This window comes from Mercenaria mercenaria, chromosome 13 (assembly GCF_021730395.1).
Source record: "Mercenaria mercenaria strain notata chromosome 13, MADL_Memer_1, whole genome shotgun sequence".
In the NCBI taxonomy this organism is placed as follows: Eukaryota; Metazoa; Mollusca; class Bivalvia; order Venerida; family Veneridae; genus Mercenaria; species Mercenaria mercenaria.
In genome coordinates, this window is record NC_069373.1 from 35,729,102 (window position 1) to 35,744,469 (window position 15,368).

General features: G+C 34.6%; 1 protein-coding gene across 4 annotated transcripts in view; it reads left to right on the forward strand.

Annotated features, from left to right (window-relative positions):
• Nucleotides 1-15,368, forward strand: part of LOC123530426 (nicolin-1-like) — a 38,099-nt gene extending 22,731 nt beyond the window's left edge. For 3 of the 4 annotated variants that reach the window (XM_053521546.1, XM_053521548.1, XM_053521549.1), the window contains 2 exons: nt 12,098-12,202; nt 15,290-15,368. In XM_053521546.1, coding sequence (XP_053377521.1) covers nt 12,098-12,202; nt 15,290-15,331 — 147 coding nt within the window. In that variant the 3' untranslated portion in view covers nt 15,332-15,368. Of the gene's footprint in view, nt 1-5,411; nt 5,427-12,097; nt 12,203-15,289 lie in introns of all 4 variants that reach the window. The other variant, XM_053521547.1, reaches the window with a different exon arrangement.

Below are 15,368 nucleotides of genomic sequence, written 5' to 3' on the forward strand. Positions count from 1 at the left end.
TTTTTTGAAGCAGTTTGGATATCCCCACAGGTTTTGAGAGTTTGCAAGGCCAACATAGACTTTAATTAGTGCAATAATAGTTAATAAAGTAAAGTAAACACTGTTTATTCATTGCTTGTTCATATATCTCTTAATATGCAATACTGTCTGCACTTTTTATATGCATATGTAAATAAATGATATATTGTTTTGTTAATAGTACTAGTGCTATTTGTTGATATATGGTTAGACAATTTAGTTAAAACAGTGCACCATTAACTAACTATGACTGTATATGTCGAAATTTAACACAGTTCTATATGTACAGATTGTGTGTTATAGTCTGATGTAAAACAATATTGATGTATTTTACCTTTATATGTCAAACTTTGTTAATTCGAACTCGACGGGACCAGCAAAATTTGTTCAAGTGATCGGTTGTTTGGGTTATTGAACAAAATTCATTATACAGGGATTTTTCCGGGACCTGACGACGAGTTCGAGAGAAGGGTGCTGTACAAAATTTGTCCAATTATCCGAGTTTGTGTTAACAAAGTTTGACTGTATTATGAATATTATGAATTTGCATATTATGCATTTTTAGCTTGCCATGACAAAAGTCACCAGGGCTGTAATGTGATGCCCGTCGATGTTGGCTCTGTGTGTACAAACCTTGATAACAGTTCTTAGCAAGCTCATGTCCCTGAATTATTACTCATCACAACTGATAAAACTTCATACATACCTTCCTCATGACACTTCCTTGCCATGGTAATTCCAACTGAATGACATAGGTCCCATATTTACTCTTACTTCCATTGATAATATTTACTCTTACTTCCATTGATAAAATTGTGTTACTTTTGTACTGTAAGCCATATTTTTATGCCCCCGAAGGGAGGCATATTAGTTTTCAACTGTCCATCCATTCGTTAGTTCGTTTGTTTGTCACAACGTTAACTTTTTGCATGAAGGCACTTCACTCACGAACCACTGCACCCAGGACCTTCAAACTTCACATGCTGATAGTACTTATTGAGTACACAACCCCTACTGACTTTGGGGTCACCAGGTCAAAGGTCAAGGTCACAGGGACCAATGTTAACTTTTTGCATGAAGGCACTTTACTCGAGAACCACTGCACCCAGGACCTTCAAACTTCACATGCTGATAGTACTTATTGAGTACTAGACCCCTCTTGACTTTGGGGTCACCAGGTCAAAGGTCAAGGTCACAGGGACCAATGTTAACTTTTTGCATGAAGGCACTTTACTCGAGAACCACTGCACCCAGGACCTTCAAACTTCACATGCTGATAGTACTTATTGAGTACACAACCCCTACTGACTTTGGGGTCACCAGGTCAAAGGTCAAGGTCACAGGGGCCAATGTTAACTTTTTGCATGAAGGCACTTTACTCGCGAACCACTGCACCCAGGACCTTCAAACTTGACATGCTGATAGTACTTATTGAGTACACGACCCCTATTGACTTTGGGGTCACCAGGTCCAAGGTCAAGGCGCTGCGATGCATTTGTCACCATTAGTGACAGCTCTTGTTCTTCTTTATTTTTATATAATATTCTGTTCGCAATTGTCAGCAATTTGCAGTAATTCAGTAACTACATGTCACAATTAAATGAGACTTCACAATTACTTCTTCACCATGATAGTACAAACTGGATGATTTAGGTTCCATAACTATTTCCTGTCATTTTGATGAAAGTATATCCTAGCTGATTTGTACTAAGACGAAATTTTTTTTTTCAACATATTCTGTTTGCGATTTTTCAGCAAGTTAGTATCTCAGTAAATACGCATCATAAGTCAGTTATACTTTACTTTCATAATTTCAGTAATATGAACTAAGTTTCATAACCCTTCCATTCATTTTTGATAACATTTTTACCTTTTTGGCTCACCTGAATACCGTCCGTCGTCCATCTGTCCACACTTTTCTTCAAACAACATCTCTGAAACCATATGGTGGAAGTTGATGAAACTTGGCCTGGATGTTCCTAATGGGTGGTCTTTTTTCCAATGTCATTCAAACAGATTGCTTGGTTGCACATAGGGACCGCCAGAGCTAAAAAATAGAAAATTCTTCAAATAACATCTCCTTGTAAATCAATTTAATTTTGATATAATTTCACACAAATGGTCCTTGTGTGACCCTCTACCAAGATTGTTCAGATTATTCCAATTCATCAAAAAACATAGCTTCACCATCATAAGCTGACCCTGTACAGCAAGAAACATAACTCCATCCTGCTTTTTGCAAGATTTATGGCCCCTTTTGTACTTAGAAAATATCAGATTTCTTGGTTAAGTTTTATGTTTAGGTCAACTTTTCTCCTAAACTGTCAAAGCTATTGCTTTGAAACTTGCAACACTTGTTCACCATCCTAAGCTGACCCTGTACATCAAGAAACATAACTCCATCCTGCTTTTTGCAAGATTTATTGCCCCTTTTAGACTTAGAAAATCAGTTTTCATGGTTAAGTTTTATGTTTAGATCAGCTTTTCTCCTAAACTATCAAAGCTATTGCTTTAAAACTTGCAACACTTGTTCACCATCATAATCTGACCCTGTACAGCAAGAAACATAACTCTGTCTTGCTTTTTGCAAGATTTATGGCCCCTTTTGGACTTAGAAAATATCAGATTTCTTGGTTAAGTTTTATGTTTAGGTAAACTTTTTCTCTTAAACTTTCAAAGCTATTGCTTTGAAACTTGCAACACTTGTTCACCATCATAAGCTGACCCTGTACAGCAAGAAACATAACTCTGTCCTGCTTTTTGCAAGATTTATGGCCCCTTTTGGACTTAGAAAATATCAGATTTCTTGGTTAAGTTTTATGTTTAGGTCAGCTTTTCTCCTAAACTATCAAAGCTATTGCTTTAAAACTTGAAACACTTGTTCACCATCATAATCTGACCCTGTACAGCAAGAAACATAACTCTGTCTTGCTTTTTGCAAGATTTATGGCCCCTTTTGGACTTAGAAAATATCAGATTTCTTGGTTAAGTTTTATGTTTAGGTAAACTTTTTCTCTTAAACTGTCAAAGCTATTGCTTTAAAACTTGCAACACTTGTTCACCATCATAATCTGACCCTGTACAGCAAGAAACATAACTCTGTCTTGCTTTTTGCAAGATTTATGGCCCCTTTTGGACTTAGAAAATATCAGATTTCTTGGTTAAGTTTTATGTTTAGGTAAACTTCTTCTCTTAAACTTTCAAAGCTATTGCTTTGAAACTTGCAACACTTGTTCACCATCATAAGCTGACCCTGTACAGCAAGAAACATAACTCTGTCCTGCTTTTTGCAAGATTTATGGCCCCTTTTGGACTTAGAAAATATCAGATTTCTTGGTTAAGTTTTATGTTTAGGTCAACTTTTTCTCTTAAACTATCAAAGCTATTGCTTTGAAACTTGTAACACTTGTTAACCATCATAAGCTGACCCTGTACATCAAGAAACATAACTCCATCCTGCTTTTTTCATGAATTATTGCCCCTTTTGTACTTAGAAAATATCAGATTTCTTGGTTAAGTTTTATGTTTAGGTCAACTTTTCTCCTAAACTGTCAAAGCTTTTGCTTTGAAACTTGCAACACTTGTTCACCATCCTAAGCTGACCCTGTACATCAAGAAACATAACTCCATCTTGCTTTTTGCAAGATTTATTGCCCCTTTTAGACTTAGAAAATCAGTTTTCGTGGTTAAGTTTTATGTTTAGGTCAGCTTTTCTCCGAAACTATCAAAGCTATTGCTTTAAAACTTGCAACACTTGTTCACCATCATAATCTGACCCTGTACATCAAGAAACATAACTCTGTCTTGCTTTTTGCAAGATTTATGGCCCCTTTTGGAGTTAGAAAATATCAGATTTCTTGGTTAAGTTTTATGTTTAGGTAAACTTTTTCTCTTAAACTTTCAAAGCTATTGCTTTGAAACTTGCAACACTTGTTCACCATCATAAGCTGACCCTATACAGCAAGAAACATAACTCTATCCTGCTTTTTGCAAGATTTATGGCCCCTTTTGGACTTAGAAAATATCAGATTTCTTGGTTAAGTTTTATGTTTAGGTCAGCTTTTCTCCTAAACTATCAAAGCTATTGCTTTAAAACTTGAAACACTTGTTCACCATCATAATCTGACCCTGTACAGCAAGAAACATAACTCTGTCTTGCTTTTTGCAAGATTTATGGCCCCTTTTGGACTTAGAAAATATCAGATTTCTTGGTTAAGTTTTATGTTTAGGTAAACTTTTTCTCTTAAACTGTCAAAGCTATTGCTTTAAAACTTGCAACACTTGTTCACCATCATAATCTGACCCTGTACAGCAAGAAACATAACTCTGTCTTGCTATTTGCAAGATTTATGGCCCCTTTTGGACTTAGAAAATATCAGATTTCTTGGTTAAGTTTTATGTTTAGGTAAACTTTTTCTCTTAAACTTTCAAAGCTATTGCTTTGAAACTTGCAACACTTGTTCACCATCATAAGCTGACCCTGTTCAGCAAGAAACATAACTCTGTCCTGCTTTTTGCAAGATTTATGGCCCCTTTTGGACTTAGAAAATATCAGATTTCTTGGTTAAGTTTTATGTTTAGGTCAACTTTTTCTCTTAAACTATCAAAGCTATTGCTTTGAAACTTGTAACACTTGTTAACCATCATAAGCTGACCCTGTACATCAAGAAACATAACTCCATCCTGCTTTTTTCAAGAATTATTGCCCCTTTTGGACTTAGAAAATCAGTTTTCTTGGTTGGGTAATATGTTTAAGTCAGCTTTTTTCATAAACTATTAAAGCTATTGCATTAAAACTTGGAACACTTGTTCACCATCATAAGCTGATCATGTACTGCAAGAAACATAACTCTGTCCTGCTTTTTGCAAGACTTATGGCCCCTTTTGGACTTAGAAAATATCAGATTTATTGGTTAAGTTTTATGTTTAGGTCAGCTTTTCTCCTAAACTACTCGAGCTATTGCTTTGAAACTTGCAACAGTTGTTCACCATCACAAGCTCACTATGTACAACAAGAAACATAACTCCATCCTGCTTTTTGCAAGAATTATGACCTTTTTTGGACTTAGAAAATCATGAGTAGGACAATTTTTCTATTATACAAAAAAAAAATCAGATGAGCGTCAGCACCCGCAAGGCGGTGCTCTTGTTCAGAATTGTATTTTTTTTTTTTGATTATTATGTTCTTGCACTGGTATCTGAATGTGTTTTTGCAGAATTTTCAGTTTAACTTCTTCTTGTCCCTTAGGTTATACAGTGATAAAAACCTTTGTAAATAAATGACTTTTTAAAAAAAAAAATCCCGGTTTAGATGTTTTGTTCAAGTTACGGTAGGTCTAACAGATTGTACTTTGTCAAAGAAGTAAATATTTTGTTACCTTTTTATGCAACAGGATGCCTTCGGAATGGTAAGGATAAAATTGTTTGGTGTAGTTTTTAATTTTAGCTGTATCATTGATAATTTTTTTCACCTTTATGACAGTATTCACACCTACGAGACAAAGTGAATGATAAGGAAATCTCAGTTGAGATTGAGATTTGTTCAAAAACAAGGTCCTACCAAGTTTTTTGACATATCTCAAACCAGTGGTTAGATTTCATTATCCACAACTCAATTGGTGTGGTATCTGTGCCTTCCCCCATATTATTTGGGGGGGAGTGGGGTGGGCACTTAGATTTGCCTTTGTCCAATTGTTCTCCTGTCCATCTGTACAACTTTGTGTGTGGCAAGTCTCAAAAAGTATTTGACTGTCTCAAAAAGTATTTGACCTAGAATCATCAAACATCATAGGACTGTAATTCATCATATGTGCACCTTGGGCACTGTTTGGGATTCCTTTCGGTAAGACCAGAGTTATGTCCCTTACTCCAAATATGCATAAAGGGCCCAAAAGTTTGTGTTGCACCAGGGTCTTTCAAAAATGAATGGTCCGGAATCGGCCGTGAATTAGAATATAAGCTGTCGTGTATGATCACGTGACATTTCACAAACGGCCACCAGGGTCTTTCAAAAATGTCATTTTGAGTGACCCTGGTTGCACATATCTCAAAAAGTATTTAACCTAGAGTCATGAAACCATATATGAATAATCTATATAGCATGTGAAAATGAGCACCTAGAGTTTTGTTTGGCAGACCAGTAAGGCTCTTTACATAGTCAAAGTTCATACAAACTAGCTACCTCCACAACCACCCCTACCCTCCCGCCCTCCATATAACCCCTATTGTTTTACTCCATCAGTCTCATTTATTAGCTTATCTGATTTTTTGAAAAAAAAATGATGAGTTATTGTCATCACTTGAACGGTTGTCGGCGTCCGTGTCTGCGTCGGCGTTGCCTGGTTAAGTTTTATGTTTAGGTCAGCTTTTCTCCTAAACTATCAAAGCTATTGCTTTGAAACTTGGAATACTTGTTCACCATCATAAGCTGACCCTGTATAGCAAGAAACATAACTCCATCTTGCTTTTTGCAAGATTTATGGCCCCTTTTGTACTTAGAAAATATCAGATTTCTTGGTTAAGTTTTATGTTTAGGTCAACTTTTCTCCTAAACTATCAAAGCTATTGCTTTGAAACTTGGAATACTTGTTCACCATCATAAGCAGACCCTGTACATCAAGAAACATAACTCCATCTTGCTTTTTGCAAGAATTATTGCCCCTTTTGGACTTAGAAAATCAGTTTTTTTGGTTAAGTTTTATGTTTAGGTCAGCTTTTATCCTAATCTATCAAAGCTATTGCTTTAAAACTTGCAACACTTGTTCCCCATCATAAGCTGACCCTGTACAGCAAGAAACATAACTCCATCCTGCTTTTTGCAAGATTTATGGCCCCTTTTGGACTTAGAAAATATCAGATTTCTTGGTTAAGTTTTATGTTTAGGTCAACTTTTTCTCTTAAACTATCAAAGCTATTGCTTTGAAACTTGTAACACTTGTTCACCATCATAAGCTGACCCTGTATAGCAAGCAACATAACTCCATCCTGCTTTTTGCAATAATTATTGCCCCTTTTGGACTTAGAAAATCATTTTCTTGGTTGAGTATTATGTTTAAGTCGACTTTTCTCATAAACTATCAAAGCTATTGCTTTAAAACTTGCAACAGTTTTTCACCATCATAAGTGGACACTGTACATCAAGAAACATAACTCTATCCTGCTTTTTGCAAGAATGATGGCCCTTTTTAGACTTAGAAAATCATGGGTAGGACAATATTTCTATTACACAAAAAAAATCAGATGAGCGTCAGCACCCGCAAGGCGGTGCTCTTGTTTTGCATTTTTTATCCTTAACCCCTTCCTTCCCTGACTCAGGCTACCCACCCAAAGTTAATATGAAAGTTTGCCTAATTTTGCGTTGTCAACAAGTAACATGACTGTACAGTGACAGTAAGTTAATTTGGGGCACCGATGTTCTTTGGACACACATCTAGTTTTGCCATTGTTCCATTTACTGTTATTTACATGTTTTTATGGCAAAAATTGTGTACCCACCAAGTGGTTTAGTTCTGTTACTTTATAATAAGCAGTGTTGGATAAGATTATCTCACAGAGGTATTTTATTCAGAATACCCTGTATCCATACATGCAATACCGAAATTTCACAGGTGCCTCCCATCTGCCTATCAGAAGTTAATCCGCTCTACATCTACATTTAATTTGGAAAAAAATCAATTCTGTCTAAAAATTAATACACAGATTGAATGTCAACAAGCATGATATCAGCAAAATGTGTCTGTGGCAACATGGTAACAATTAATAGACTGCTAATCACTATTGATTGGTTGATAAACTAAAAAAGAAAAGTCACTTTTGACAAAACATTCATTATTAGTCCCCTACTGGTTGGAAACCAGTTTTGGGGACTATAGGATTGCGCTTTTCCATCCGTCCATCATTCTGTCCAAGCAAACGAGAGAATATTTGTTGGGATCTGAGGACAATAGGTAACGGTAAATACTGTTCATTCTGTACTGCTTATTAGGTACTTTCTGTTGTTTGTTGGGTACTTTTTAACAAAAGAAATACCCAGTAAAGGTCCATTTGTAAGAATGTCCATCTGCAATTTTGTGTCCGGTCCATAACGCTGTTATTTATCAAGGGATTTTGATATTACTTGGCATAAATGTTCCCAATAATGAGGCGACATGTCATGCACAAATCCCAGACCCCTATCTCAAAGGTCAAGGTCACACTTTGAGGTCAAGATCAAGAGGATTTTTTCCTGTCTGGTCTGTAACTCAACAATCCATCAAAGGATTTTAATGGCACAAATATTCCACATGATAAGATGTGTCATGCACAACTTTCAAACCCCTAGCCTAAAAGTCAAGGTTACACTTAGAGGGTAAAGGTTAGCAAGGCATTAACAGGGGTCTGTTTCATGTCTGTCATCCTTCAAAGGGTTTTAATATTACTTGGCACTAATTTTCCCCATAATCAGATGGTTTGTCATGTTCAACACCTGGATCCCTAGCTTCAAGTTCAAGGTCACACTTATTGGTCAAAAGTCAATAGGGATTTTTTTCTCCTTTCTGGTACATAACTTTGTCATGCATGAAAGGATTTTAATATTATTTGGCACAAATGTTCAGCATAATGAGACAACTTGTCCTGCACAACATCAGACCCTTAGCTCAAAGGTCAAGGACACACTCCAAGATCAAATATCACTAGGTTTTTCTCCCTGTCTGGGCAATAACTCTTCCATCCATCAAGGGATTTTAATATTACTTTACATACTTGTTCCCTATGATGTGTCATGTGCAACACTCTAATCCCAAGCTCAAAGGTCAAGGTCACTCTTAGAGGTCAAAGTTCAGTGGGTTTGTTTTTCCTGTTCAGTCCATAACTGACTGTTACCCATCCAGGGATTTTAATATTTCTTTGCACAAATGTTCCCCATAATGAGACGCCATGTCTTGTGTAACTCACAGGACCCAAGCTCAAAGGTCAATGTCATACTTGGAGATTAAAAGTCAACAGGTCTTTTTGCCTGTCTGGTTCATAACTCTACCATCAATCAAGTGATTTTGATATTACTTGGCACAATTACTTCTCTTTAATATGATGAAGTATTTCATTACATTTTTTTTTCTCTTAGTTTCCCACCAATTTAATATTGAATTGTTTTTAGAAATACTTCTTTTATTTATAAATGTTTCAAGCAATCAACATTTTTTTTATTATGTAGATTTTCATATTATGCAAATTTTAATCCAAACATTGTTTGTTTTAATAAAAATATGTAAATAGCACAATATTGTATATACATCATTGACACAGAGTTTTTGAATTCTGAACTTATAATGTGTTTGCTGTATCGGTGAGAAAGAATTCTTGGAATGGGAAACCAATAAGAGATAATCTTATATCACTTTGCTTGTCTCCACTATTTGGAGAATAGGGGTGCTATTCTACTCGCCCCGGCGTAGGCGTCGGCATTGTCCAGCATACAAACAAATTATGTGCAGGGGCTGGGCCCATTATAAGTTTTTTGGCAACCTTTGTTTTTCTGTCATATCTTTGTTACTATTGCTTATATCTTACTGTAACTTCACATAAACATTGTCCAGCATACAAACAAATTATGTGCAGGGGCTGGGCCCATTATACCCAAGGTCAAGGTCACCAAGGTGTTATACTTAGGTTATTTTTAAGGTTAACTTTGTTTTTCTGTCATATCTTTGTTACTATAGCTTATATCTTACTGTAAGTTCACTTAAACATTGTCCAGCATACAAACAAAGTATGTGCAAGCGCTGGGCTCATTATACCCAAAGTCAAGGTCACCCAGTTGTTATACTTAGAATTATTTTCATGTTAAATTTTTTTTGAAAGCTTCGTTTATAGACATATCTTTGGTACTTTAAAAGATAATGACTTGAAATTAAAAATAGTTCTTTATAATCATCATCTGCATGTGTGGTTACAATCCCCATAATACTAAATGTATTTTTGACAGAGTTATGCCCCTTTCATACTTAAAGTTTTTTGGCAATGTTCGCTTTCTGGATATAACTTTAGTACAATATAAGGATGACTTGAAACTTAAAATGTATCTTTATCATCATCATCTGCATGTGTGGTAACAATCCCCATAACTCTGATTTGTATTTTTTACCAAATTATGCCCCTTTCATACTTAAATTATTTTTTTTTAAATTGAGACATAAATTCATTTTATTGTCAAACCGCTGAATAGTGGAGCGCGCTGTCTTATGGACAGCTCTTGTTACTAGTTTTTATAGTTTGATTAAATTATAAGTCTTTGTTATGCAAAAGTTCATTAGATTATTCTATAAACTGTCATATTTTAACCCTGTTCTTTCTAAAATCAACCATTTGTCAACACATTTGACAACAAGGTAACTGTTATGGTGTGGTTTTACAATAGTAAGAATGATACTATTAGATATATTTAATGAACAGAACAATGAAATAAATACAGCAAGTCTGTTGTGTTGCAGTAATAAGGTAATTTCATCCTCAGTTTGAAAGATCCAAGATCGAACTCTTTGTAAAACCTTGTTTTTGGACAAAGTCGCAATCCCATCTTGACTTCCATTAGCACAAGTCACACACAAGGCAGATTCGATTAATCACCAACTTGAAGATAAATTATTTTGAATTATCCTGGTAGAAAGTTTTATCAAACTGTTGAAATTTATATATTACTACAGGAAGTGTTGACATTAATTAGCCAATGGTTTTCTAATGTAGGTACTGGAACCTCGATGGGGTAATTTAAAACTAATTTTCACTGGATGTATACATGACCAATGTAGCGCAAATAACAAAACAGAGGAAGCATAAATTATGTTAGCATCAAAGTACATCAAAATGGTTTCATTCTATTTCTTTGATGCAGTGGTTTGAAAGTAACTGTATGTTAAAAGATAACTGTGAAAAAAATAAGAATAAAACAAATGCTTTTTAGCTCGACTATTCGAAGAATAGGGGAGCTATCCTACTCGCCCCGGCGTCGGCGTTAGCTTGAGCGTGAGCGTCACACAAATGTTAAAGTTTGCGTACCACCCCAAATATCTTCAAAGTCCATTGAGATATTGCTTTCAATTTTGTATACTTGTTTACCATCATGACCCCAGTCTGTAAAAAGGAGGAGGCAACTCTAGCAAGCATTTTGACTGAATTATGGCCCCTTTTCCACTTAGAATAAATGTTAAAGTTTGCGTACCACCCCAAATATTTTCAAAGTCCATTGAGATATTGCTTTCATATTTTGCATACTTGTTTACCATCATGACCCCAATCTGTAACAAGGAGGAGGCAACTCTATCAAGCATTTTGACTGAATTATGGCCCCTTTTTGACTTAGAATAAATGTTAAAGTTTGCGTACCACCCCAAATATTTTCAAAGTCCATTGAGATATTGCTTTCATATTTTGCTTACTTGTTTACCATCATGACCTCAGTCTGTAAAAAGGAGGAGGCAACTCTATCAAGCATTTTGACTGAATTATGGCCCCTTTTCAACTTAGAATATGCTTATTGTAATGTTAAAGTTATACTCATAGCTTATATTATACTATCAAGCACTGAGAATAGTCGAGCGCGCTGTCCACTGACAGCTCTTGTTTCTCAGTCAACTTGGTCTGCAGTGCCTTAAGTTTAAGTGTTTCTGTTTTGAGATGATTTTCACAAATCTGATCAGGTGGACTTCTTAGGACTACATTTGTAATCTGTAGTGATACACGACCCAAGTTGAAACTAAGTCCATTGTAACAATTAAATTCTTTCTCCAGTTTTGGACCCAAAAATCTGTTCATTTTGAGGCCCGAGTTCTGTTTTATTAGAAAACTGATACATGTTCATTCAGGTATCCCTCTTAGAACAGTACATTTTTAATCGGACTTGTATCCAGATTTACCGGTTTATCAAATCTTTTTTATGCATTTTTTTAAAACCTGGAGTGTATTTTGTTATGGATGGTCTATCTGTCTACTTTCTTTTCATTTTAATGAATTTAACATAGAAAGTAATAGCTGTAGTTTTCAAACTTTATTCAATTACTGATATGTCTTCTGTAAAAAATGATAACAATATGTGTATTTGCAGGGTGTTACCAATCTTGAAGCATTATCATCAACATTGCAACAGTTATGGGCCCTGTCTGAGGAAGTGGCTGCCCAACAAACCAACAGGGCACTTGGAAGATATGAGGTAGTGTTCTATATTATGAACCAATATGGCCCTTATTCAGTAAAGACTCTGGTGCAAAATGTATAACTGTTAAATCAAGGTAGGTATTTTATCAGACCTCCACAGTGGATCGTGATAATGAAGAGCGGTCCAAGCTGTAACATTGTTTTTGCATGTCCATTTTTGGACTTGGTGACTTTGCATAGGGAAGTTGTTTTTCATATTCCTTCCCAGATCTGGTAGTGACTAGCGCCAGTACAGTAGGCCTCATATAAAACAAATTGTCATACACGTATATGTTTCATATTTTTGAGAAATAAGTTGCAATAATATGTGAACTTTGTTTATATTTTACTATTTTTTTTTACCATTTTAGTAAATATTGTACATAAATATAGAGGTAAGATCACTTTCAATTGTATGACCGTGATCATTAGATATCGGCCATAATTATTTGATAACAAAATCAAATTATCGAGTTTTCAGTATAAATCTATAGGTAGATTAACAAATTATAGGGAAGATCAAAATTTTTTGTCACCTTTAGATCTACATTTACTTTTTCTAATGCAACAGTCAATTTTTTGTGAATATGTTTAAAGTTACTGATAGTTTTAGAACAATGTCATATTCTTGTTAATGAGTTTAATTATGAAATAATGTATAGAAAAACCGTGTTTTAACGTTATTAATACACGGAAAGAGGTTATACATTGCAGAATAGAATAGCGCTCTTTCTTGGTCTTAACAAAAACATTAACGTCATCGCACGTTAACGTGACGTCATTTTAGCGTAAGCATGTTTTAACAGAAACAAGCATATTAGAATGTAACATCAAACATAAACAAATTCAAATACTGTATCTAATTTTTTTTTCATTATCAGGGATCACCCCTGGTAAAAATTTTTTGGGGAAAAAGTGATTCCCCCCAAAAAAAAATTTTAGGGAGATTTTAGAAATTTAAGGAGAAGCTCGGAGCATTCGTTTTTTCCCTATTTTTTCCCTTTCTGGGGTCTGTTGTAATTTATAAACTTTTAATTTATTTAAAAAATTGATTCTTGCATTATTTTTTTCATGAATTCTAAATAAAAGTAAAAAATTGCTATGAAAAAGTCCCCTTTTTAAATTTTACCCAAAATTTCATGCCCGAAAATTCTTTAAATTTTTAAGGGCCGACAAAAGGGCGTGAAAATTTTCTTAAAGTTTCGTTTTCTTATTTTTAAAATGCCGATTTTTGCAAAACTTTTCAGATTTATAATTTAATTTTTTTTTTATTTTTTTTTTTCGAAAATAATCCAAACCGTAGTTAATGGCGTCTTTTTCAATTTTTTGTACGGCAGTTCGACGTCCCCCGAAATCATTTTTAATCCCAGTCCCCGGCCGTTCATTTACAAAAAAATTGACCGAAATTTTTTGAAATTTGGGAAATAATTTTTGAAGAATTTTAATAAAATAAAAGAATAATTAAATTGTTGCAAAAATCAGCTCTCTTTAAATTTTTATGGTTTTTCAGGGCCGATTGAAATTTTAAAAATGGCGGCGGTTAAATATTAGATTGAGCTTTTTTAGGAACGCTAGATTGGCTAAATTTTTGACAGGCGAGTAGGCGGGGTTGACTATGGATTTACGAAAATTTTAAATCAGAATATGCATAAGTTTGCAATTTAAGTAAAAAGAAATAACTCGTAAAAAAAGGGCTTTTTGGGTTTTCGCCGGGGGCGTAATTGGGCGAAGTGGCCGCTTTAAAGCGACGAATCGCTAAATCCCCTTGTAGGCTGACCTGTCTTTAAACCCCATTCATCATTTTTAACGAAATCGACAGGGAAAATTCAAGTTACCAAACTTGGAAAAGATGTTATCAGGCATAACTCTGCCAAATTTTCATAACCCCGGATTGTCACCATGGCTTTAGAGTAATGGCCTCAAATTTACTAAAATTTGACAAATGCGCTCAATTGGGTTTGAGAGTTTATCTTATATCATCATTTTTGGTCGAATGTTCTGGCTACGTTTTGGCCGTTTTTTTAAAGAAAAGCCGGTCTCAGTCACTCTGATTAGGGCTCTTAAATTTCCCAAAAAAATTGAAAAATTTCAAGGTCTGCTAAATTTTCCAAACATTTTAATTTTGTAAGAAGTTGGGGGGATCTTCTAGCAAGCTTGATAACCAACGGAAAATGATTTTTAAAATTTTATATGTTGCCAATGCTTATAAAAATTTTAAAAATTTACTGTTGATTATTGACTAGAATATTTTTTGTTTGATCTCAACAACTTGTACAGAAGTGTGTCATGTTTGTAATACCCGTCGGGTTTAGTATTTCCACAGTAGGCCCTTGAATTCCGGTAGTCAAAAATTTGAAAATTGCAGTGCTTGCTCAATATTGAGTATTTTTCAGAAAAAAATTAAATTTTGCTACAGGGATCAAGTGTGGTAGTTTTGTTCTTCAGTATGATTTTTTCATTCATGAAATTCCCCTCTGTTTTTATAAGTCAGGCTTGTGTGTAGTAAGGATTTTAAAATTGGGGCAAGGTCTAAAATAAATGAAAAAAATTTAAAAAAAAACTTCGTTTTGTGAAATTTTGCTTTTCCCATTTCAAACATGTGCCAGTAATTGTAAAGTTAGCTTTATCATAGGTTTGCTATAAGATTCTTTAAAGTCACTGTTATTGCAAAAATTCTTGAAATAAAACAGCTCGGGTTGTTGATGGGTTTTTTGGGTTTTTCGATGACCAACATTTAAATGTTGCGGTATAATTTTTTATCACTGTTCTAAAAATAATCTATTTTTGACATTCTTTGAAATTTTCCCAAATAAGTTTTTCCATATCTTCTTCTCTTTTCCCTTTAACTTTTGGGTGCTTAATTTCCCTGAAATATTTTTTAGAAAACCGTGAGAAAAAAGAACATTTCCACGGGGAAAAAACACTGGTTTTTTCATTGGTACCCTTTCAAACTGGACGGTGTATGCGAGTCCCGATTTACTTCTCTGAAAATTTTGCGAAGTTTCGTCATTTTTTAGGGATTAAAAAAGTACACAGAAGACAGTTAAATCTTGAATACCTCTGTATTTACTTGAAATTGCAGTAGCATTGTTTATGTTTTCAGGTGGACGGTTGTTATGAAATCAACCTTTTGTCATACCCCTAGCATTTTAGTTGCTAAAAAATGTTTATAGAAGAATGTG